Here is a 25,560-nt window from a genome sequence, read left to right as displayed (position 1 = left end):
CATATATTGCATATAACGGGATCAGGGATTCTCTGGTATTGTATTTTTTATATAACAAATTTTAAGAGTTACAGTCGTTCCAAAATGAATTACCATTGTTTTGAACTGCTTGGCGTACGATTGGACGTTTTATAAGCAGGGCATTTCAACTGTTTTTACTGACGAAGTCGTTATTACGGAACACGTTAAGAACTAATGCGTGCCGTTTGGTTACAGACTGTAAGAGAAACATGTCGGTGCTACTGGAAGCCAGGCCTTACAGGCCGTTCAAGTCCTCGGAAGAGTACCTGGTCGCCATGAAGGAAGACTTGGCAGAATGGTTGAATGCCTTGTACCCGGAGTTGCGAATCAACGTCGACAATTTTATGGACAGGCTGGACACAGGAGTTGCACTCTGTAAAGTGAGTAACGCCACTGTTTCCGGTTGTCGTTCTGTCATTTTCCCTAGCTTCCTTAAAGTTTATTAATCGCGCGAGGTGAAATCATCTCTAAGCGAATTCCTCAGCCCTGAGAACTGCACCTGCACATGGAGAGAGTATTTTAATAACTATTGCAAAGAAATTCTGCGATGATAACTTTCAGTAAGTCAATTTTGGAATGTCGGATATCGAGTACCGAATTAGTATGACAGGGGTAATACTATGATTTCCGTGGCGCCAAGGTTTGATACTTGATTATGGTTGGGTATGGCATGAACAAACATTCTCTCAAAGGAAAAGTTGATATCTCAATTAGTTCAGAAGATATTAATTACTTTATTGGTTTTAAATATCTTAATTGTAAATATCTCGAATACTGCACGAGATACAATAAAATTGCATGCAACCTTTTCCGTAGATAATGTGATTCCTCCAAGGAAGGATGCATTTTTATCGTATCTCGTATAGTTTTTTTTTTGGATATAATGAATTTAGTTGAAAATGACTATTGCCACAACGATTGTGTCAATTAAATTTGTTGTTCGGGAATGACCCGCGTCCATTGTTGGTCGACGTTTCGCAGATACTGATGAAATGTCATCATCAATACGTACATTTATCAAACGATTAGTCTTATGAATATCGTTCACTGTGCACGAGATACAATACAATTTCGTACAACCTTTTCCGTAGATAATGTGATTCCCTCCAAGAAAGGATGCATTTTTATCGTATCTCGTATAGTTTTTTGTTTAGATATAATTAATTTAGTTGAAAATGTCTATTACCACAACGATTGTGTCAATTAAATTTGTTGTTCGGGAATGACCCGCGTCCATTGTTGGTCGACGTTTCGCAGATACTGATGAAATGTCATCATCAATACGTACATTTATCAAACGATTAGTTTTATGAATGTCGTTCACACTCGGTCACATCAATAGTACTTTCGCTCCCGATGCATCAGGATGGCTTGTTTCCTTTTTCTTTTCTTTTTTTTTTTAATCAAGCAAATTTTCGACGACCTAAAGAGACTCCACGGAACTGCCGTTGTCTTTGACGAACCGATCTGAAAAAAAGTACCGATTGACCGACAGGAAAGAAATTAGTTTGCTCGGCGTGTCGCGCCGAACGAAACAGACCCTGTTACTCACTGTAACGAACGGTACGCGGGTGTACGTCACGGAAGATCGAGCTCGCCTCGCAGGTGATCGAGGAAGAATAAGAGTGCACGTACGTGCACTCTTGTGTGCATATGGTCGGGTACTTAGCGTTTAACACATGCGCGCACAGGAGAGGAAGGATGTGCGACGTCCAGCGGAAACCCCGCACTACGTGGCGAGAATCTCCGATGGACATCGCACGAATAATGGCCCCGTACAATGCACGAGTCGAAAAGAGAATCAGCCGAAACACCAGTTGAAATGTGACCTTTCGAAATGACGAAAAGGGTGGAAGAAAGAGAGGGAAAGGAGGAGCCTAGGCACGGAAAAGAGAAGGGAACTTGTTCTTAGTTCGCTGACCTCGCGGGGCGTCGCTGACCCTATCACCGTTAATTTTTTGGCTGGGAAATTATTCCGTTTACTTCGCTAATTTGGGCGTCAATGTTGGGGAAGGATGGTTTAGAGCCTGTTCGCAGATTTTATGTAAAATACATTCGACGAAATAGGAAATGTATGGAAGCGAACATGCTTTTATGGGAGGCACTGTTGGCATTTCTTTCGTTGGATGTTATTTGTTTACGTGTATATAAAGCTGGAATTGCCACTTTAGCACAATTCAATAATATTTGTTGCAAAATTGATTGCTGATTTATTGCTATTGTAATGCACAAGAATAAAATTTGTTGTTCCTATACTTTTCCGAAAAATGATGGCGATGTCAGCTTTATATAAAGCTAGCACTGCCACAATAAAAAACAATTATTAAGTAAATGTTCATCGATGAATAATATACCAGAACTAATTGCTAATTAATTGCTCGCAGAAAAACCAAATTTCAATTTTTTTCCTCACCCCTAAAGAGGTGAATCGCCACCCCTAGTGCTGATCGCTGTACAGAAGCATGAAAAACATGGGAGAACCGAACTATTTCTTCACATGGGAATTAATTGCTAATTAATTGTTCCGAGAAGAACCAATATTTTCGAAAAAATACAATTTTCACACCTACATTAATTAGCAATTAATTCCCACGTGAAGAAATAGTTCGATTCTCCCATTTTTTACGTGGCCATGCTAGGGCGACATAAGAAGGGTTGGCCTGCCACCTTAGGGATTGTGCAAAAAATTCGAAATTAGGTTCTTCTCGAAGCAATTAATTAGCAATTAATTTCCACGTGAAGAAGTAGCTTGATCCTCCTATGTTTTTCATGTTTCTGTCCTACGATCATCACTAAGGGTGGCGATTCACCCCTTTAGGGGTGAGCAAAAAAATTGAAATTTGGTTTTTCTGCGAGCAATTAATTAGCAATAAATTCTGGTATATAATTCATCGATGAACGTTTACTTAATAATTATTTTATATTGTGGCAGTGCTAGCTATATATAAAGCTGACATCGCCACCATTTTTCGGAAAAGTATAAGAGCAAAAAATTTCTTTCTTGTGCAATAAAATAGCAATGAATCAGCAATAAATTTTGCAACAAATTTTATTGAATTGTGCTAAAGTGGCAACTCCAGCCTTATATACATTTTGTTTACCCTTTTTCTTCTATCTGGAGGTTTTGATATCGGTGAAGGAGAGGTCATTATTTGAGGGGAAGAATGACATTGTTTTTTGGGATAAAATTTTCAATGGAAGCTCCGTATAAATCATTCGCGGCACACCCCTTTCTTACGTGCAATTTATTCGGATTCGTGAAAGAGGAATGGAAGGGCTGTGCAGTTGATCGCAAGGTTGCGAGTTTCACCCTGTTACTATTTTATAGGATTTGATGGTGAAAAGTGTCCCAACGGAATTTTTTACAATCGTTGTTCGGAATAACCACCTATTTAATTTCTTAAGAATCGGTAAATTTAACTCGCCGTTCAGGAAATAAACGCGTTTCCACTAGGGAAATATAGTGAGGAAAATATTGTAAGGACTAACGGTACAAAATAGTGCTTGGATAGGTATATGACGTGGACTGCAATGTCGAATAATGTTTATTGGTTCCTGAAATTTATTATCATAGTAAATTAGTTCTAGTGAGTCAGCTAATTATTATGCAAAACTAGTTAAAAGGTATGCGGAAATGTGGTGGAAACTCCTACGCGATCGTAGCGCCAGTCAAAATTAACCACGAGACCACAAACTAAACTTGCCTACTTTCCTAACATGTGTTGATAACACGCGTGGGTTCCAATCTGAACATAAATCTTCCACATTTTTCTTCTAAGATTATCAAAAAGAAAAAAAGCAATCACGATTAGCAAAATATTTATAAAATATTTTAACCCCACATATTCGAATAATAAAAATTTAATTCTTCCCTCTTTACCGCAGCTGACCAAATTGGTTATTTTCTCTTTTGAAATGCATCGCAATACATGTTTCATACAAATAAATACGATACAAAACGGAAGCATATAAAAACAGTTCTTTAGTTAAAGAAATTCATAATCGCAAACATGTACAATATCTAAGCGTAATCATTTTCAATTACCTGAACGCAATAAAGCGTCAATCCGTCCACCGCATTGTGTGAAAAAATAACAACATAACTTAACGACAAATTCCCATACCAGGGTCATCGGTGAACTCGTTTTGATTAGTTCTTTCATTGAATTAAATGAAAAATACACAGTTTCATAGAAGAAAAAAAAAAACATCGAAGACTTTGATAAGTTTGCAAGAAAATGACTTAGGAAGAAATGTTTTTCTTGCATTTAATTTGTCCTATGATAAATTTCGTCCGATGAATCATCAAGGCAGGTATTCGAGCATTCGGTTTTAAGTGGGCCCTTCAGTCTGGAGTACCGAAGGAATTTCACTAAATAACTCAATAAAAGGAGGTATTTAACACTAGGTTTACGGGCGTTTTTTATATACCTGTTTCTACGAGCACCCGTCAAATTGACGGGTGCTCGTAGAAACAGGTATATATATTTAACACTAGGTTTACGGGCGTTTTTTATATACCTGTTTCTACGAGCACCCGTCAAATTGACGGGTAAACGAAAACACGCATTTTCTTTAAAAAATCGATTTATTCAAATTAAGTCTGTATTAAACGACCTTAGGCTTTACGTTTAAATAAATTATTAATAAGTAAAAAGTCGTTTTTTAAAAATTATCACGGAAATGATTGGAATGCTCGTCCTCTCATCCTCGGAGTCAGAACTAGAAAGAGTGCGCATCCTTTTCTTGCTATGACACCCTTTCAAGAAGTTTTCCTCTTCGCTATCCGAAGATCCTTCTATTTCTCCACTTTCAATGCAAACTTTCACTCTCATCTTCGCCTTACACTCACTGCAACGAAGCAAATATATATGGATTGTTTATAAAATTAGCTAGTCCGTCAATTTGACGGGTTTCGTAGAAATAGGTATACTACATACAGATTTTAATAATTAGAAGGCTTAGGAAAAAATAATTGTGTATACAAATTCTTTGGATGAAATGATTAATTTACGATACAAAAATGGTTAAAATTAATGCTATGGTTTTTTCGGTATTTCTTTTCGAAGTTTGAATTCCGTCAAATTGACGGGTCCCGTAAACCTAGTGTTAAAAACGATCGACGTTTGTGGATTGTCCGGTATTTCGGCATGCGCGCGCTACCAGCGTCCCGGCGTGTCCCCAGTTGGCAACTCGCTTTGATTAGTTCTTTCATTGAATTAAATGAAAAATACACAGTTTCATCGAAGAAAAAAAAAAAACATCGAAGTCTTTGACAAGTTTGTAAGAAAATGACTTTGAATGAATTTAATTTGTCCTATGATAAATTTCGTCCGATGGATCATCAAGGCAGATATTCGAGCATTCGGTTTTATGTGGGCCCTTCTGTCTGGAGTACCGAAGGAGTTTCACTAAATAACTCAATAAAAGGAGGTATTTAAAAACGATCGACGTTTCTGGCTTGTCCGGCATTTCGGCATGCGCGCGCTTCCAACGTCTCGGCGTGTCCCCAGTTGGCAACTCGTTTTGATTAGTTCTTTCGTTGAATTAAATGAAAAATACACAGTTTCATTGAAGAAAAAATAACATCGAAGTCTTTGATAAGTTTGTAAGAAAATGACTTAGGAAGAAATGTTTTTCTTGCATTCAATTTGTCCTACGATAAATTTCGTCCGATGGATCATCAAGGCAGATATTCGAGCATTCGGTTTTAAGTGGGCCTTTCAGTCTGGAGTAGCGAAGGAATTTCACTAAATAACTCAATAAAAGGAGGTATTTAAAAACGATCGACGTTTCTGGCTTGTCCGGCATTTCGGCATGCGCGCGCTACCAGCGTCCCGGCGTGTCCCCAGTTGGCAAAGGCCCATTCATTCGCAGGCCTGAGTTAGGTGGCCGCCACGAGGGAAGGCATGCGCGACTGTTCCACGTGGCCCCCCGGCCCCCGTCGTATGCGTGGAAAAGGCCTTCTGGTCTCGTTATTAGCAAAGCGTTCGACGCGTTATAAATTCATGCCAGAGAAATATTTAGAGTAGGTAGAGGATAAGTGCACCGAGGAGAAAGTCAACGGCATAGATTAACCGGGGAGGCACGCAGGAATTTCTTACCTTGCCCGTCACGCGCGGATTTTACGAGTCATCGTCGCGAATAAAGATGGGGTTATCCGGTCCGCTGGCGTTTGGTCTCGCGGTCGTTGGTCGATGGTCGATTACCGGTCGATTGTTTTGGCTCATGAAGTAGGATAAAGAGACGTAACGCCAATGGTCAGTGCCTCAGAAAGTGATCCCAAAACCGGGACCCAGGATCTCAGATTTTCGCTGATCTCACGATGCGAGCGCTACTCGCGGAAGATAAGGGAACTCTACTCCTACGTAACCAAAAAAAATTCCTATCGATGTAAATTACCTAAAATGCTTTTAATTTTGCAATTAAGGTACGCAAAGTAAAACGATAATCCACGTTCGATATACAGAATGTGATGTTTTTAACGCGATAAAGAGTAGCGAACACGCTAGCAGACGATAATTTTTAATTGTAAAGATTCATCGAGGATTCAATCGGGACCCAGGATTTCAGATTTTCGCTGATCTCACGATGCGAGCGCTACTCGCGGAAGATAAAGGAACTCTAATCCTACGTGACCAAAACATTTTCTGTCGATGTAAATGACCTAAAAGGTTTTTAATTTTGCAATTAAGGTACGCAAAGTGAAACGATAATCCACGTTCGATATAGAGAATGTGATGTTTTTAACGCGATAAAGACTAGCGAACACGCTAGCAGACGATAATTTTTAATTGTAAAGATCATCGAGGATTCAATCGGGACCCAGGGATCTCAGATTTTCGTTGATCTCACGATGTGAGCGCTACTCGCGGAAGATAAAGGAACTCTACTCCTACGTCACCAAAACATTTTCTGTCGATGAAAATGACGTAAAAGGCTTTTAATTTTGTAATTAAGGTACGCAAAGTGAAACGATAATCCACGTTCGATATACAGAATGTGATGTTTTTAACGCGATAAAGAGTAGCGAACACGCTAGCGGACGATAATTGTTGATTGTAAAGTTTCATCGAGGAGACGCTGTCGGCACTAGGTCAGAAAAAATCTCAACATCTTGGACCCCTAAAGCGGGGATGATTTCAATACATGGCGTTGGATCCCCTTATACTACTTTGTGGTTTTGGCTCTTGGTCGGTATCGAGCGAAATTAGCTGGATTTGGATGAGCTCTCTATTTAGATCTTCAAATTCGAGACTCGCGAAGAAACAATTCGGGGACGGAGGAATCCAGTAATTATTTTAACGAATCCACGGGTTAGCATTTAGAATACGTTTTTTACTTCCACGGTTTCCGAGAGAAATTAATGCGTTTGGAGACCCTTTCGGTCGGAAGTCAGCAATGTCAAGACGCTTTCGACTTGTCCTTATAAGGGTACCGGATGGTCTCTCCGTAAACGTATAATACAACGGCGCAAAATAGGTCGATGTTCGCTAGTCCAGGAAAGTCATGACACTGGATCTCATGCAAGAGAAAGACGCGAATGAGATCTTCGACAAAAGAATTCTCTCGTACTTTGAACACGATGCCATTAATCAAGAGCAATTGGTGCCATCTGCTTTTCTCGACATTCTCCATAGAATTGGGATTAATGTCGTTTGCGTCACGTTTGACGACGCGCGTAATAGATTTATATGGGTCAGGTTAAAAGGATCGGCGCTTTCTGGGATTTTTTGGCATTCCCATGACCAATTTAATCTGACGTTTTTGACCAGTTACATCAGCTATCGAAACGTCCGAGAATATGCTCCTCTCCTTAATTTATGATGTTTTTGGAAATGGTATTCAACCGGGATTTTCACCGTATAGAAAACGTAAATACCCTTAATCGAAAGTGGGAAAATAAAATGCATGCTATCAGACGTTGACAACTCGATTTAGCATTTATTCGGACACGTTAAATATGAATTAAAAAGACATTAATCATTTAGATTATGAATTACAGGAAGCCCTCCTATAACACGGTTTCGCTCTAACGCGATAAGAAAATTGCGAAAACCTTTGTACAACCCTGTACTCCTACGGCACTGGATAACATGATTTTTGTTTAACATATTTAAAAACTAAATTACCTTAAAATAATGGCGGAAAGGAATAATAAACTATAGTGTCTTTACATGAAAATAATATCTCTTGTTTTTCTTTTTCGTTTTGTGTTATAGATACATTTATATCTTTAATAAAAATTATGTTGCTTATATGGAATTAAAAAAAAGGTTTGTTTTTAATAGGTTTTCCGAACGTAATCTCCCCTTTTTGTCTTGGCTTTCAGTCTCATATAACACGGTTTCACCCAACACGGCATTTTCTAGGAACCTATCTACCGTGTTATAGGAGGGTTACCTGTACTTATTTAAAATCTCTTTTAGAGGTTTTCCCAGTCGATGTTTAGGGTCACGCGGGGCTGGTTTGCGAAACGATTCGGCGGTGATTACCGCGACAAAGGCTTCACCGGCGATGTAAATCTAGACCTGAAAATGGTTACATCGAGTCAGCGCCCAGCGCTCACAAGTTGTGTATTAATGTTATCAGGCGTGACAACTCCATTTAGCATTTATTCGGACACGTTAAACAGGAATGGAAAAGACATTTATCACTTAGATAATGAATTACTTATTTAGAATTTCTTTTAGATGTTTTCCCAGTCGATGTTTAGGGTCACGCGGGGTTGGTTTGCGAAACGATTCGGCGGTGATTACCGCGACAAAGGCTTTACCGACGACGTAAATCTAGACTTGAAAATGGTTACATCGAGTCAGCGCCCCGCGCTCACAAGGTGTGCATTAATTATTCCCGTCTGATCGTCGAGCGACAATCACGAAACGAAAGCGAAATTAATCAGGCGGACGTAGGTGCAATTAGCGCACACGCGATTGCGCAATCGAGACCCACCGTCCGGTCTAACGATCCTAATAAATAAAATCGAAATCATAAATAGCGCGCCGGTAATAATTATCGCGCGGCGGATACAAAATGATCGCGAGATTAGCATAAGCGTCGCGTAATCCACACCTACGATCGCTCACTGGATTCGAATCGTTGAAATTACATAAGCCCAATCAATAAAATCGCGTTCGCACGGCCACCGGTATATGTCCGACCAGCCGAGCAGTTTAGTTCGCCGGTTGAAGCTTATGGGCCTGTGCATTAATTCTTGGCCGTGTATATATCTTCTACGGTTGAGCTCCGATTATCCGTTATTATATTGCGTCCCGTAAATGCCGGGCAAATTCTTTCACACGTGATTCTCTTGAGTAACTTATCTCGTAATCGATCGACATTGCCACCGTCAAGCGGCCATAGATCGTATCTTAATTAGCGGGGCGTTACGTTTAATTTTCCATTATGCTCACGGTTTTCTTCTTTTTTTTTTCGCAGACAAACAAGCATACGTTTACGACATAATTTATTAAGGGAATTGTCCTTTAATGTTTCTAGCATGCTGGGACCTTTTCCCCACGTGGGAAGTTGAGGCACTCAAAAGATGGTAGAATCTTACATTGTTGAGTGAGGTTCCAGCGTGAATGGCATTTTCTTCATTGAAAGTAGCAATTTATTCAGTTTTGCAGGATAATCAGTGATTTGAAATGTCAAACTTGAATATCCCGGTAGAGATAGACAAATCACATTTAGATACATTAGTCTATAAAATTGTCGATAAAAGCATGTAATATATTTTATAGGACGGATTTAAATTGTTGAAATTGTAAGCGATTTTAGTCGGGACGTAGCCACGTGACAGGCAAGATTGAAATGTCAAAAACGGGCTGTCGAGCCCCAAGACGAGAAGAAAGAAGCAATGAAAGTAGCAATTTATTCAGATTTGCAGGATAAGCAGTGATTTGAAATGTCAAACTTGAATATCACGGTAGAGATAGACGAATCTCATTTAGATACATTAGTCTATAAAATTGTCGGTAAAAACATGTAATATATTTTATAGGACGGATTTAAATTGTTGAAATTGTAAGCAATTTTAGTCGGGACGTAGCCACGTGACTGGCAGGATTGAGATGTCAAAAACGGGTTGTCGAGTCTCAAGACGAGTAGAAAGAAGCAATGAAAGTAGCAATTGAATCAGTTTTGCAGGATAATTAGTGATTTGAAATGTCAAATTTAAATATCACGGTAGCGATAGACGAATTACATTTAGATATATTAGTCTATATAATTGTCGGTAAAAACATATAATATATTGTATAGGACGGATTTAAATTGTTGAAATTGTAAGCGATTTTAGTCGGGACGTAGCCACGTGACTGGCAGGATTGAGATGTCAAAAACGGGTTGTCGAGCCTCAAGACGAGTAAAGATGTCGGTGGTTTGACATTGATAAGTGTGGGGTCCGCGGATGTGGAAAGGCAGCTGGATAAAATGATTGGAGCACTGAGGCGGATTTTCCAAAAACAGTAAGATGTCAAGACAAGTTACGTAGAAGGCGCTTGACAATGACAAGTGTCGCGTCCCTGGACGTGGAACGGTAATCACCTAAACCGATTGGAGCACCGTCGGCACTGAGCGAAATCTCCAAAAGTAGTTAGATTTCAAGGCGGGTTACGAACAAGGAGTTTGACAATGACAAGTGTCGAGTCCCTGGAAGTAGGAAACGTAAAGGCGACCTTCCACCAAGGAAAACGCACGAGGCCTCGGCGTCGTTGCGGTAAAAGGAGCGCGACACGTGCTCAAACGTTTTCTCGACTGACTTAGATTAGCATTCTTTGATTCACCCACTCTCCGGCTAACAAGGAAGCTATCCCAGGTCGATCTCTCCGATTTGATTTCTTTTATAATATGTTATAGTAGACTAAAAACTAAGCGACACGTATTTTTTTTTATCTGCCATTAAACATTTTAAGGGGGTAAAACCACCATCCAAAGTAAGGCATGTCAAGGGGCGATATGGCAGGTTCACCCAAAAGAACATAATATTTTTTAACCAATCCACCTGGAAAAGCTTTCTCATAACGAGAAATGAAAAATATAATTTTCTCAATTAAAAAAAAAATTAAGGGGTGAGCCACCCATAAATGTGATTACGTTTATGCAAAAAATGGTCAAATTCAAGTGTAAAAATCTGAAAAAAATATGTTGTGTATGAACACGAAGGACATACGACGTGTCTTTGGATTTTCCCGGAAAAAAATATTGGCCGGGGCAACTACCCCCGAACGCTCACCCTTATTATATTTTTCATTTCTTGTTATGAGAAAGCTTTTCCAGCTGGATTGGTTAAAACACATTATGTTCTCGTGGGTGAAACTGCCAAATCGTCTCTTGACATGCCTTATTTGGAATGGTGGTTTCACCCCCTTAAAGTGTTTAATGGCAGATAAAAAAAATACGTGTCGCTTAGTTTTTAGTCTACTTTAACATATTATAAAAGAAATCAAATCGGAGAGATCGACCTAGGATATCTTCCTTGGAAGTCTAGAACTTAGAGAAGTTTCTTCGCGTTGTTGAAAGGATCATTTCTTGATGTATTTAATATCGAATAAAATGGGAAAAGTAGATGCACTTTTGGATTTAATGAAACTTGTCGTTGAACAGGAGCTAATTACCGAATTCATGCAACTAGGCCTCTACCTATAATTTGAATTAATGCAGTGGGATATGTGCAATATTTCTGGAGGAACATGTGACAACATGCGCTCTAGAAATTTCGCGACTGGCATTATTTTTTGTCATTCATTTTTTAAAACACATTGAACGATTTGATTTACCATTTATATATTCGATTTTATATCATGCATGACAGTTACATTAATTATTCTCTGTATTACTCTATCTACATATTACATCTGCGTGTGTGTCTGTATCTAAATTATGTGCCGTACATAATTACATAAAGAGACACACGTATATGTAATATGTGGATGGAGTAATACAGAAAATAATTAACGTAATTTTCATGCACGATGAAAAACCGAATTTATAAATGGCAAATTAAATCGTTTATGTGTTTTAAAATATACATACAAATAGGTACCTTTTCGGTTGTTTCAATACGTATAAGATTACTTTCTATAAGTTGAATTTTTAATGCTTAATCTGTCTATAATTCGGAATCCCTGATAGTGTAAAATTGCAATAACTCGAGGTATTTCTTTTGATAGTTATCGAGGTTCCACTTTATTATTTTGGCCCATTTTCAATTTAATTTTGGTTTTATTAGAGAGATGTTTCTACCTGTCTTACATGGGAATTGAAATTCTCGCCGCAGAACGGTTTAAAATTGGACGGTAGAATGCGTGAATCACATTACGTGCTTTTCTGCACCGCTAAATGCGGCTAAGAAGCACCCAGTTGGAGTCGGACGGCCATTTGCTTGGCAATTTTGCAACCGAGAGGAAGCAAAGAAACCGATGTTATTTTCCGGGACGCTTCCACTTATTCGCCCGGAACGCCGACGATCGCCGGATGGTTGTTCGCGGAACGGACTTTTAGTTCATTGTTATGTTTTTCTTTTGACCGGTTTCCGACCTTGCCCAACTGTTTTAACACTAGGTTTACGGGCGTTTTTTACATACCTATTTCTACGAGCACCCGTCAAATTGACGAGTATACGAAAATACGGATTTTCTTTAAAAAATCGATTTATTCAAATTAAGTCTGAATTAAACAACACTAGGTTAGTAAAAACAGTTCTTTAGTTAAATAACTTCATAATCGCAAACATGTACAATATCTAAGCGTAATCATTTTCAATTACCTGAACGCAATAAAGCGTCAATCCTTCCACCGCATTGTGTGAAAAAATAACAACATAACTTAACGACAAATTCCCATACCAGGGTCATCGGTGAACTCGTTTTGATTAGTTCTTTCATTGAATTAAATGAAAAATACACAGTTTCATCGAAGAAAAAAAAAAAACATCGAAGTCTTTGATAAGTTTGTAAGAAAATGACTTACGAAGAAATGTTTTTCTTGCATTTAATTTGTCCTACGATAAATTTCGTCCGATGGATCATCAAGGCAGATATTCGAGCATTCGGTTTTATGTGGGCCTTTCAGTCTGGAGTAGCGAAGGAATTTCACTTAATAACTCAATAAAAGGAGGTATTTAACACGAGGTTTACAGGCGTTTTTTACATACCTATTTCTACGAGCACCCGTCAAATTGACGGGTATACGAAAATACGGATTTTCTTTAAAAAATCGATTTATTCAAATTAAGTCTGAATTAAACAACACTAGGTTAGTAAAAACAGTTCTTTAGTTAAATAACTTCATAATCGCAAACATGTACAATATCTAAGCGTAATCATTTTCAATTACCTGAACGCAATAAAGCGTCAATCCNAACAATCTTCATTGATGTTGACAAATTTGTTCAATGTCTTATTATATCTCCTGGATTTACTCATGATTGCTAGAAAAGGGAGATTGATAAAAAGAAAGAAAATACTGTGCCCAAATTCAATTACCCTATTGTAGATACTTACAATAAGCGGAGACTGTCTACAATAACTGAAACTTTTGCACATTGTCTTTGAAAAACGTCCTTACACTGCCACTGCAACTAAGCAAATGTACATGGATTGTTTATGAAATTGACTAGTCCGTCAATTTGACGGGTTTCGTAGAGATAGGTATACTACATACAGATTTTAATAATTAGAAGACTTAGGAAAAAATAATTGTGTGTACAAATTCTTTGGATGAAATGATTAATTTACGATACAAAAATGGTTAAAATTAATGCTATGGTTTTTTCGGTATTTCTTTTCGAAGTTTGAATTCCGTCAAATTGACGGGTCCCGTAAACCTAGTGTTAATCGAAACTCAAGGTTAGAGTAATCCTCCAGCTACTTTTCAATCTTCGGCAAATGATAAATTCTTATCAACGCAGATGATCACAGCGCTTAAACAAACGCAGAAAGTCATCTTACGATTTCTTAAAAGGTTAATAGATATTATTATGGTTTAAACATCAGTTAAAGTAATTATAGGGTAAAAGTAACTCCAGAAGAGATTTTATATCAACATCAAACTGGAAACATTCATCATTTACGGTCCTATGTCGACAATTACAAGGCGACTTCAGAAATTTGGGACGCAAAGGGTTAATATTAAGTGATTGACAAACTTTTGTCGGTTGGATAGGTAAACATTAAAGTAATATCGCAAATAAAGCACGGAAGAAGTTAGTCGGTAATGTAACGTCACTAAGTAATCGGTAATCGGTAAGTCGCATTACATATTTTTTCACGCGGGGGAGTATAATTTATTCTATACGAGCAAACAATATTACCAAACTTTGATGCAAACGATTGCTCTGCTCATTTACGTGTGAGGTAAGGAAGAAATATCGTTCCGTTTTCCGAAGTAGTTTTCCTTAGTCGTTCGCCTCGAACTTCGTGGAATCGGTGGATGGTCCTTCTTGGAATGGAAATCTCAGTCGCCGGTGTATATTTCTTCTTCCGGTCGGTTCCACGGTCGTCAAACCTATGAATGGGTAACAAACGCAGATGTACGCCCTGACTCGTTCCCCTGTCCCTTAGCTTCCCTTTCTAGTTAAATATATATCGGAGGTATCCGTTTGCTCGTCTGCCGGCGGGGAAGAAAATATGGCCTACCGAAATAGACGTAGAGTAACAACATTGCACCGAGATATGTCCAAGTCCTCGAATCGAGGTGTGAGTCGTAATAGGCTCTGAAATACACTAACTTCAACATGAAAATCGTTATAAGTTCATTTAAGGTGAAGTGAAACCCCGCTAAAAAAACAGTCGATTCGAATACAACACTCTTTTTTAAGGGTATTGGACCAAACTGTCCGAAACTTTGACACATCACTCTTGATCATCTAAGAATTGTCCTGACACATTCAAAATTTGAATTTTTGGAACAAATTTTTTGACTCAGCACAGACCAGAACCAAAATGGCGTCGAGCTCTCATATTTTGATCAATATCCAATTATTGAAGGCTCTGATATGGGAAACGAAAGGGTCAGGACAATTTTACGACAATTTAGAACACTTTGGTAATCGATAAATTCGCATTTTAACGGGATAAAGGCAAAAAAAGTGTTGTATACGCTTCTATGCCAAAACGATGGGAATACGAGGTCTCGGGGTGAAAATTTAATTAACCTGGAAATCACAGATGGCGCAGGGTGTCCCTCTGCAGTCAATTAGGGCCCCAGAAAGCATGAATCCAGAGGATTTCTGGAGTTTTACTTCGACTTCTTTGTAATTATTGTACGAAAACGACAGGTGGAATATGCCATTTGGTACAATACCTGAATATAATTCGACACAGCTGTCAATATAAAAACGAACGTCGGCAACGTAGGTATTTAGAAAAATCTTCTTAACCTTAAGGTTATCTCTTCTTATCTTATCCCCTTAAGGTGAAGTGAAACACGTCGAGGAATTTGATCGACGACGATAATGAACTCACACCAAATAAGAGAAAATTTTCCTAATTTCCAGTTTAGAAGTTTAACGATTGAAGCTGTCGCATTATTTCTATATATTCAGCAGTCGAAGGGAATCGTTGAACACCTTTCTGCCGAAAAATTTCGGAACTCTGCAAGGACTTGACTGCACGACAAAGCCTTTCATTTCAAAGTGTTGGTGATGAGCTGGATGACGGGTACACGGGGCTTATTTTAGCGTTTGGTCTTCTGTAAGGGGAGGTTTCAGCGTCTGTCGCGAATATCGCCGTTGTAGCGAAAAGCGCGAGGACCCTTTGTTTGGGTTTCCATTCTTGAAAAAGGCCGAATGACTAGAAGGAGAACAAACGGCGGCGCCAGTTATGCACGCGGCAATGTAGGAGACAGTGCAGACGCCCAGGAGACAGGTTACTTATTCTACAGTTTATTCCGTTTCACTTGCACACGGAAGTTCCTCTTTGATGCAGTTCTTTGAAGTCGTCCATTGAGATGTCGCGACGATCGCTGCGCGTTATTTCGCTTCTATCGTAAGTGGCAGTCGGTTAGGAAACCGTGCTCATGGGAACCGATTCATTATGGCCTAATTACATTTTTGCAGCTGGTAGGTCTTCTGAAAATTAGACCTGTTTTATGGTATCCTCTTTTGTACCGAGGAACAATCGATTTTCAGCTCACTTTGCAGGGCCACTTGTTTCTGAATACTTTCTTCGCGACCGGTTAAATTACCAGGATTATTTTTAATAATTCATGCCTCTGGAAATGGACGATAAATGTATTTTATTATTAATTTTCTGCCTAACATTAGAAATTCGTTAATATCTTATGTTCGTTCGATTCGGTTCGGTCGTTTCGGTAAGAATATATTTAAACCATAGGATCAACACCTCGAACCGATGAAAATCCGTCGATATCTCTATGTGAAGTTTGTAAATAATCGATCATATGGTTTTCTTTATGTTTCCCTCGGTAGTATATCGTGGCAGTTGGGAATACAAATAAGTCAGTGGGAATTCCAGGATTGATCTTTCCTATAAAAGTATTTAACTGATACAAATTGCAAATAATCTGGAATTCTTGAAAGAATGACTTTCAATTATTTATATTTTCTTTTATTTTTTTTAAGCAAACAAATATTTTAAACGAAATTAAAAATTAATATCATCGGTTTTCAATATTTCTAGTATTCTGCGCTATTTGTAGAAGCACTCGAGTCGCGGCGTTGAATTCTCCAGCTGATCAGTATTTGTTGTTATCCTCGCGAAAATTCCATGGATTATCGATCATGGGGTTTTTCCTATTTTCCCACGGTGCGCCATAGAGGTTGGAAATGCGTGTGCGGATCAATAAATCGAAAGAAGGCGAGAATCAGTCCTCACGGTCGTTTTCGCAGAATCGTCGCGATCTCGGCAATTGTCTCTTCCAACCGAGGATCGTTAGCGAGTTTTCCAAGAGACATTATTTGGTTCGTCCCTCCCTCGGCAAGTCGATCTGGATGTTAATCACTACGAGAATGGAGCAATAAACGGGATAGCAAGGGTAGGAATTCTCGAATTGACAACCGCGCGGGTTGAATTCAATTTTTCGTTACGTGTGCATTGAACGAGCCAATTAGTGATATCTCACCTACTCGACTCGTGTTTCTCCTTCTGGCATTCTACCTCCTCCTCCCTCCCACTTCGTGTTTATCCAGGAACACGAAGATAATTCTGCCGTACCGATCCTACCTATCGGCGCGTAATTGACGATTAAATAACAGCCAATTAAGGTCGTCAGAAGTCGCGATCGATCTCCTTTTCGAGATCTAGGATTTCTTCATATTGGGTATATAACGAGAAAACGTGATATTTTCTCGCCGGAAAATTCTTTATTTTATTATGCTACTATAGTGGAAGGGAGATCGTTGAATGTTATCTTTAACTCAAGGAACTTAATTAATTCCTAATCGAGGAATTTCATGAATCGTCAAGTTATTAAATATCCAAACATAAGGTCTTTATTATTTTTCCTCGGAAGTGTTTGGAGACATTGGGAATTTTTTTCTATAAATTTGATACCTTAATTCATCTGTCATGCGGAAGTTATTAAGTTTATTTTGGGTGAACTACTTTAAAGTGTAGGGTACCAATTTCTGATATTATTTTCGTAGACTAGGTAGTACCTCGTGTCTAAATAAGCATTAAATACGAATGTTCTATTCGACGCTTTTTCCAAAATATACAGAAAAGATTCTAATTATTTTCCTAATAACCTCAATAGAACTGCTTCAAGAATGGACTGAGTTAAACTAGAGAACCTAAATGGAGTTAGTTAACCCTTTTGTTTCAGAAACGATTAAAGACTAATCCAATAAATCACATGTTTCGTAGACCAGCAACATTTTGATGAAAACGGATTTTAAAAATATTTATTCCACCTGTGTACATGTGCCAAAGACGATGAACATGTCTCGGATATTTAGCATTCAAAGTCACCGCCCTCGAGTTGGAGAGCACTAGGCACCGGTACCACCCTAAAACATTCCGCGGCATAACATGTGTACAGATCATGTGTTAAGACCATCTTCCTAATTAGTTGAGTCCTTCGTGCAGGAAATCATTTCCGTAATAACCTCCCTAAGTTAAAACGAAATCGTCCACCCTTAGCACGTGCATATCGGGTATTACCGACGCCCAACCGATAATCACCCAATATATTTGTCCCGCATAGGATCCCTTGTTAATAGTTATAGTTTTTGGACGACACAACAGTCATTGTGTTCGGCTTAGACAGGACGAAGACGGTCGTCCGAGTCTCAGGCCCAGATTACTGTTTTATGACCCCCGGACTGCACGGATCTTTCGCGGTTCTGCCCCGGCTGTATTTGCATGGATTTCCCTTTTTGGGCCTTTTCCGTGACCAACAATGAAACCTATTGGAGAATTTAGTGCTTTCTTAGTGCTTTTTTAGTGCTATTTTAGTGTTACAACGTCGATTTTAGTGCTCCATCCCTTATACCGAAAATCGGTGGTGGCGCTGAGTGAACGTTCACTCAGCACCCCCACAGTTGATACTACGTTAAGGGAAAGATTCACGGAAAAAACGAGTATGCAGCATTTTGGTCCTATTTTAGTGCTCTAGAAATACCCAAGAGCCAGATCCGAAACATCACCCCTTTCACCCTGAAACTATCCCCGATCGTGTAAGCGCCAAGAGAGAAGAGGTAGAAATAATAACATTTTGCACGTCCTTCTCTCGCATTATTTTGGTGTTATTTTAGTGCCTTAAGGATATCCAAAAGCCAGTTTCTAAAGACCACCCCTTTCACCTCAAAACTACTCCCAATCGTATAGGCTCCAAGACAGAAGGGGTAGAAATATGAAAATTTGCACCTTCTCTTTTCGCATCATTTTGGTGCTATTTATGTGCTCTGTGGATACCCACGATATCCTTAAAGCACTTAAATAACACCAAGATAATGCGAGAGAAGAACGCGCAAAATGTGTTATCATTTCTACCTTTTCTATCTTGGAGCCTATACGATCGGGAATAGTTTTAGGGTGAAGGGGGTGATGTTTCGGATCTGTCTCTTGGATATTCCTAAAGCACTTAAATAGCACTAAGATGCTGCATACTCGTTTTTTCCTTAACGTAGTATGCACTGTGGGAGTGCTGAGTGAACGTTTACTCAGCACCACCACCGATTAATGTTATAAGGAGTGGATCACTAAAATCGAAGTTGTAGCACTAAAATAGCACTAAAAAATCCCTAAATTCTCTAACAGGTTTCATTTCATATTTCCGATGTGGGGGTGCCTACTGTACATACATGAAAAATTCGGCAATAGGGCTGGACGAGGAAGGAGGCAGTTGCTTTTCGACAGCGAATTAAGCTCAATGCTAGAAACAATTCAAGGATAACATCGTGTGTATGTACGTAGGGAAGAAGTCCTGGAATGGTGCTTGCGCTTCCGTAGCTGGAAACATACGTCGATTATCGATATAACTGTAATTACCGGAGAATTCCGTGTTTCGCGTTGTAGTGCGGAAACGAGCGTGCGCCGAAACTCTTATTCACGGTTCGTAAAGTCGGCGTCGGTAGAAACGAGCTCGTCGCCTCGTTACGACGCTGACTAACAATGAGAATCGGACAAAGAAGAACTCGGTGCGAACGGCCTCTATGAATTTCAATCGCGCGAAACGCAGCCGCACTCGCGGAGACGCGTTCGCGTCTGCGCCGGCACGTGCTGCGAGCTGCTGCGAGCGCTGCTTTGCAGTACAAAAGCTTCCGAGGAAGCCCGCCTTGCGCCACTACGACGTCACGGCTGATTCACGTGGCCTCTATGAGCGCCCGTAAGACATACTTCCTGCATATGTCACCGTAAAATCGACTCACTATACGTCCCACGGGGTTCTGCATAACGTTCTGTTAAGGTGAACACGTCGAAGAACTTGATCGACGTCGATAAAGATTTTTCTAAATGCCTACGTTGCCGACGTTCGTTTTTATATTGACAGCTGTGTCGAATTATATTGGATATTGTATCAAATGGCATACTCCACCTGTCGTTTTCCTACAATAAATATCAAGAAAACGAAGTGAAATTCCAGTAATCCTTTGGATTCATGCTTTCCGGGGCCCTAATTGACTGCAGAGGGACACCCTGCGCCATCTGTGATTTCCAGGTTAATTAAATTTTCACCCCGAGACCTCGTATTCCCATCGTTTTGGCATAGAAGCGCATACAACACTTTTTTTGCCTTTATCCCGTTAAAATGCGAATTTATCGATTACCAAAGTGTTCTAAATTGTCGTAAAGTTGTCCTGACCCTTTAGTTTCTCATATCAGAGCCTTCGATAATTGTGTATCGATCGAACTATGAGAGCTCGACGCCATTTTAGTTCTGGACTGGGCTAAGTTAAAACATTTTTTCCAAAAATCCAAATTTTGAATGTGTCATAACAATTCTTAGATGATAAGGTGTGATGTGTCAAAGTTTCGGACAGTTTGGTCTAATACCCTTAAAAAAAAGTGTTGTATTCGAATCGACTGATTTGAAGGGGGTTTCACTTCACCTTAAGTTAGCTTCTCTTATTTTTCACGGTGAAAACCTGAATCTTTGACAAATCTTACTATCATGTCATGGAAGAAAATAAAAGAGAGTAACATGGGAAATGTTGCAATGACACGGTTGCTTAGTGCAAATAAATATCGTATATGCCAGGGTATGTATGTATGTTACGGACGCTGCGAATGATATCATACCGTTGTAAGCAACAAAGTGTGGGTTACGCCATAATAAAGGTACGCTTTTACTGTAAAAGGTGTAAGTTTGTCTAGTGCTGTGTGATACCTTGTTGATCCCGTTGGGGATGTCTATCGCGTATGCCTGCTTTGTAATATTCATAAGGTCACGTTTTATATCGAAGGCATTTTATTTACAGGGGGACTAGTATTTCTGAAACCTTGAACGGATTCTTATCTTATTATGCAGGGTGTAATGAATTGGTAAAGTCGGATTAAATGCGCACGCAGAGTCTCGTTAGCATCTGCGCCGGCGCGTGCTGCACGATGTTGCGAGGGCTATTTTGGAGCACAAAAGTTCCTTAGGAAGCCCGTCTCGCGTCATCGTGACGTTATCGCTGATTCACACGTATGAACATTCGCAAGACATTATTCCAAATAAGTCTTGACTTCGATTAGAGACTTGTGCATCTCGTGTTCCAGGCAACGTTCCTCCGTTCGCATTTTTTACTCACTCTGCAAGTAGATTACTAAGAAATCGCGGTATGCAAGAAATTCGTTGTCACGGAAATGCAATGCAGCGAGCCTGCTGATAACATATATGATAGATTTCTGTTGCTTTCCACTTGACGTGCTCTACTATTCTATACATATTCTAATAATCTGCTTGGATTTAAATGCCACATTGATGCCGTGGCGGTATAATATTGCTCTATTATTCTATACATATTCTAATAATCCGCTTGGATTTAAATGCCACATTGATGCCGTGGCGGTATAATATTACCGATAGGCATCATTGAGTCATCACCGTACCGAATACCTTTGAAACGCTTATTACACTGCAGGGATGCGCTAGAGGAATATGAATACTCAAGGGAGCACTCGAAAGCTTTCCAGCCCCTCGCGATGATCGCTCATTTCTCATATCAGCCACGAGAGATAGGACCGGTCTCACCGTCGAAGGCGCAATGCCTCCCCGGAGTGCGGTAATGGCTTAAACGTTTTAATTTATCATTTAGAATGTGCAACGGCCATTTTCATCAGGCACAGTTGTCGGCGTGTGTTGAGATGATACGAGGGGTCACAAGCCACATAATGTGACATCCTGCCGTCAACTCATCTGCAGACCATATTATCATATGTGACTTGATCAGCGGCAGTGGTTCTCAGTTGACTCCGTTTGCAAATATCTAGCTGTGCCCCTAAAATTCGATGTATCGCAAAAACATGAAACAAATATGAGAAACAACTCATTTGTTTCATCTTGAAGATTCTAAACTGAATCACTATTGTAAGGTAAACTATCGTTGATGTAAAGAGGAGGTTCAGGAGATTTTGGTAAGAGCCTTTACTAGTCTTGTAAATGTAAAGAGTCTGGACTAACTATAAACTATTCTTTTGTAATAGTATATATAGAGGATATAAAGTAACCAGAAATGTACTAATTGCTCGGTATGATGCGTACGGTTGCCAAGTTTAGAAATCGGTTTTGCGTAACTCGATGTTAGCATTTGCGAAGGCTAATTAGAAGAAGTGTAGGTACTGTTTGACGATTTTATCTTTGTGGCTTTTATTCCAATACCATATTCGTTGGAATGTATAATGTTGATAATAGATGGAAGCAAAACAAGTCCTAATGCGCCTCGTCCTTGTGTGTACGAGGAAGGCAATGAGTTACGTAATTGTTGTACATCATGATAATTTTTTATCATACCCTTCGATAAATCATCAGATAATCGGATCATTGAATCATCGGATTCAGCGAAACGATTCTGATTTCTCGATTTGGATTATATTGCGACACCAGTGGGAGCCTTACATGAAGTCCGCTGCTTTAATTCCCCTAATTGACTCCGAAGACGAGATTCTTTGAAAAGTTACGAGTCAAGCAACAAGTCCCAGAATGAAGTTGTCTGATTCACGTGGGTAGCCATTTCGCTCGCATGATCCATAAAGATTACTGTAGGGTGTTGTCGCCCTCCAAGCAACGAGCGTCCACTTTTCTAATCTCGATTATCCCGCGGGACGAATTGAAACTTGCCGCAGGGACCGGATGCTGCGAGATGTAATTCCTAAGTGTGCATCCTCGTTCTTGAACGCACACGACTACAATCACGACATCCCGTTGTACGCCCGAGAACTCATATGCATATCATTACGAAGACGGAAATGTAATTTCCAAGATTCATAGAAATACCGCTTATAACATGAAATAATAGTCATTTTACGCGTTTAATTGTTATCCGATGTAACCGTTGTAAATGCGATTTTATACTTCTGGAGAGTCGTTTCCTGGGTCGAACCGTGCAAGTATACAATTTTTTTACGACGGACAATTGAGAGAAATGACAATACTGCCCAACGTGAAACTTAATCAATTGTTAAAGTGCCTTTATACCTTCGAGAGCTTTTTATTAGCTTGACAGTACCTTATCGGTTGAAAACGGTAATAGATAATAGCTTGTTTAGGCATTGTTATTTGAGCCGCTCAGTGCACATATCAACTAACTCCACTTTTTGAAAAATCTTAAATTTAGGTGTTAAAGCACTTGGTATAGTCATAACTTTTTATATTTATAATATCTTTCCTGATTAATAGAGATTAACACCATTAAACGGCAAAATTTTTTTTGGGCATTGAATAATAAGTAATTTATTTCAGAAGCCTTTTTGATTAACTCCATACTCTAATGTAAATCGTAGACGAATACCTGGCAGTATAGTATTATTGAATTATCTGTTGCGGCCGTACATCGACGCTTTTTTTTTTAAACAGCCGAAGATGCTTTCCCCCTTTCAACAATATGAGTAATAAAATCGCATCAGCAAACGGATAGAAAGAAGCGCAATGCAGACGGTAGTTAGTATAACAATGATCTCTCACGCTGAATGTTACTGTATACTTCACCAATATTACACGGACTACATATTTTTTGGTCTTTTCAACATTACTCCCTGATTGTTTTTAAAGAACTAAATATTATACCGCTATAATCAAGATGAGTGAAACTAATAACAATGTGGATGTGGAAAGCAGTGATGATTCTTCAATACGATTTATCGGCAGAAAGTCTGGTGCAAGAAGACGTTTATCGTGTTTCTCGGATTCATCTGATTGCAACGGTACAAATTCCCCAACAAACCCATCGATTGGGAGGAAAAGAAGTTGTAATCCTGATAAATGGGCACGAAATTTACAAAAGCATAACGGAACAAAAGGTTTGGCATACAGGAATAGGGGAGGAAATTTAATACCTGCAAAAACATTTGTCGATATAAAATGCAGACGATTATTTTTTGGCTATTTTTTCTTATTAATTTTATATACCGTTAGATGAAAACTATAACTGTATTTATGTATTCTACATTATATATTTGAAGTTATATTATAATAGGAATTTTAAAAAAGAATCTACATTACTTCATCGCATTTCTCAACTTTTTGTTTTATGGAGTTAATCAATGTGTGCACTGAGCGGCTCATTTAATGTCAGAATAAATTCATTCCTCTGAAATAACAAAATCTTGAACCAGTGGCGTTTTGTTTTAATGCTTGAGAATAATGGTTGAATCGAACACGAGAGTAATACGTAGATAGAGAATTATTTAAAGCTCAATAGTTGTAACAACTTAACAAAGTTAATAGAAAGTATGGGTTAGTATGAATCACACGTGTTAATACAATAGTGAAGAAATTTGTTACGATCACTGTTGACATTGTTGATAAGCGAAGCGTACTTTAATTGAGCTTGTAACAGTGCAATTAGACCGTAATAACACTGTTAGCAAACGTCTTGCGCAATCTAGTTTCACTTGGCAATGACCACATATGTAATGATATAATAATTAGTACCTGATATGTAATTATATAGTGAACATGACAATAATGGTATAATCGCGATGTAATTACGTAATTGCAAATGCAACTAAATTATGTATGTTCGTCACATGCATGCAGTTCACACGAGAAACGGATTCTCCATCTACCAGAAATTATTGGACCAGTTGGAAAGTTCTACAGAAATCCAGGGTACAGAACGTATCTATTTCGTTATTAAATTCATGATTAGGATGCTCCGTGGGAGAATGTTAAACATTTCGTGGAACAGCAGAGGTCGTAACCCTTGATGGTTGGTTACATTCATGCGGCATTACTCGTGCTAATAAAAATATTTCAATCCTTTACTTGAATATATCGTATTTAACGTGTATTACATTAACTTTCATATTATTTTTCTGTAATTCTTCTGAAACGAATACGTGGAAGAATTTTAGAAAAATGATGAAAATTTTAAAAGCTGAAGATTTGAAGCCGAGGGTGCGTCGATCGAAAAAATGATGAAAAACTAAACGAAAATTAAAAAGTTAAGTGAAAACGTACTCGAATGAGAGAGCATTTGGAGAAAGAAATTGTTGAGAAACGGGAAGGATTTTTAAATGGTCCAGGAATTGTTGATTAACTATAGGTAAGAAAATTTGACCGGTGTAGTGAAGGAAATAATTCGAAAAGACAAAGGCAAAATGATCGGAGGTCCATGGACGGGCCTATTCCAAGAATCATGGGCGAGGAAACGCGAGCATTGTTTAGAAGATATGATCATTGCCTAAACAATTGATACGGCTAGACTAAGACTGTCCCTACGAACAGTGGACGGAACGGCACTTGGATCCACTTTATATACGTCTCTTTGAACGGGTATACATCTGGTTTTGAACTATAAGTCAATTAGTATGTCTGTAAATCTACAAAATATAGACTTGTCAATAGTAGATACGCCTTCGGTAACTTCACCTCCTACAGTAGTAACAATGTGATTAAAAACTTGCAACGCATTTTTTATAACTAAATTTC

General features: G+C 38.9%; 1 protein-coding gene across 1 annotated transcript in view; it reads left to right on the top strand.

The window, feature by feature from the left end:
* The window catches only part of LOC111673978 (GAS2-like protein pickled eggs), a 63,228-nt gene that overhangs the window by 28,539 nt on the left and 9,129 nt on the right, over nt 1–25,560 (top strand). Inside the window, exon 2 of the mRNA XM_023432459.1 lies at nt 217–401. Coding sequence (XP_023288227.1) covers nt 231–401 — 171 coding nt within the window. The 5' untranslated portion in view covers nt 217–230. The remainder of the gene's footprint in view (nt 1–216; nt 402–25,560) is intronic.

The sequence above is a fragment of the Orussus abietinus genome, unplaced genomic scaffold (genome assembly GCF_000612105.2).
Source record: "Orussus abietinus isolate OABI.00-Male unplaced genomic scaffold, Oabi_2.0 scaffold170, whole genome shotgun sequence".
Lineage (NCBI taxonomy): Eukaryota > Metazoa > Arthropoda > Insecta > Hymenoptera > Orussidae > Orussus > Orussus abietinus.
The sequence above is the reverse complement of the archived record's forward strand: the minus strand, read 5'-3'. Positions and strand labels throughout refer to the sequence as shown.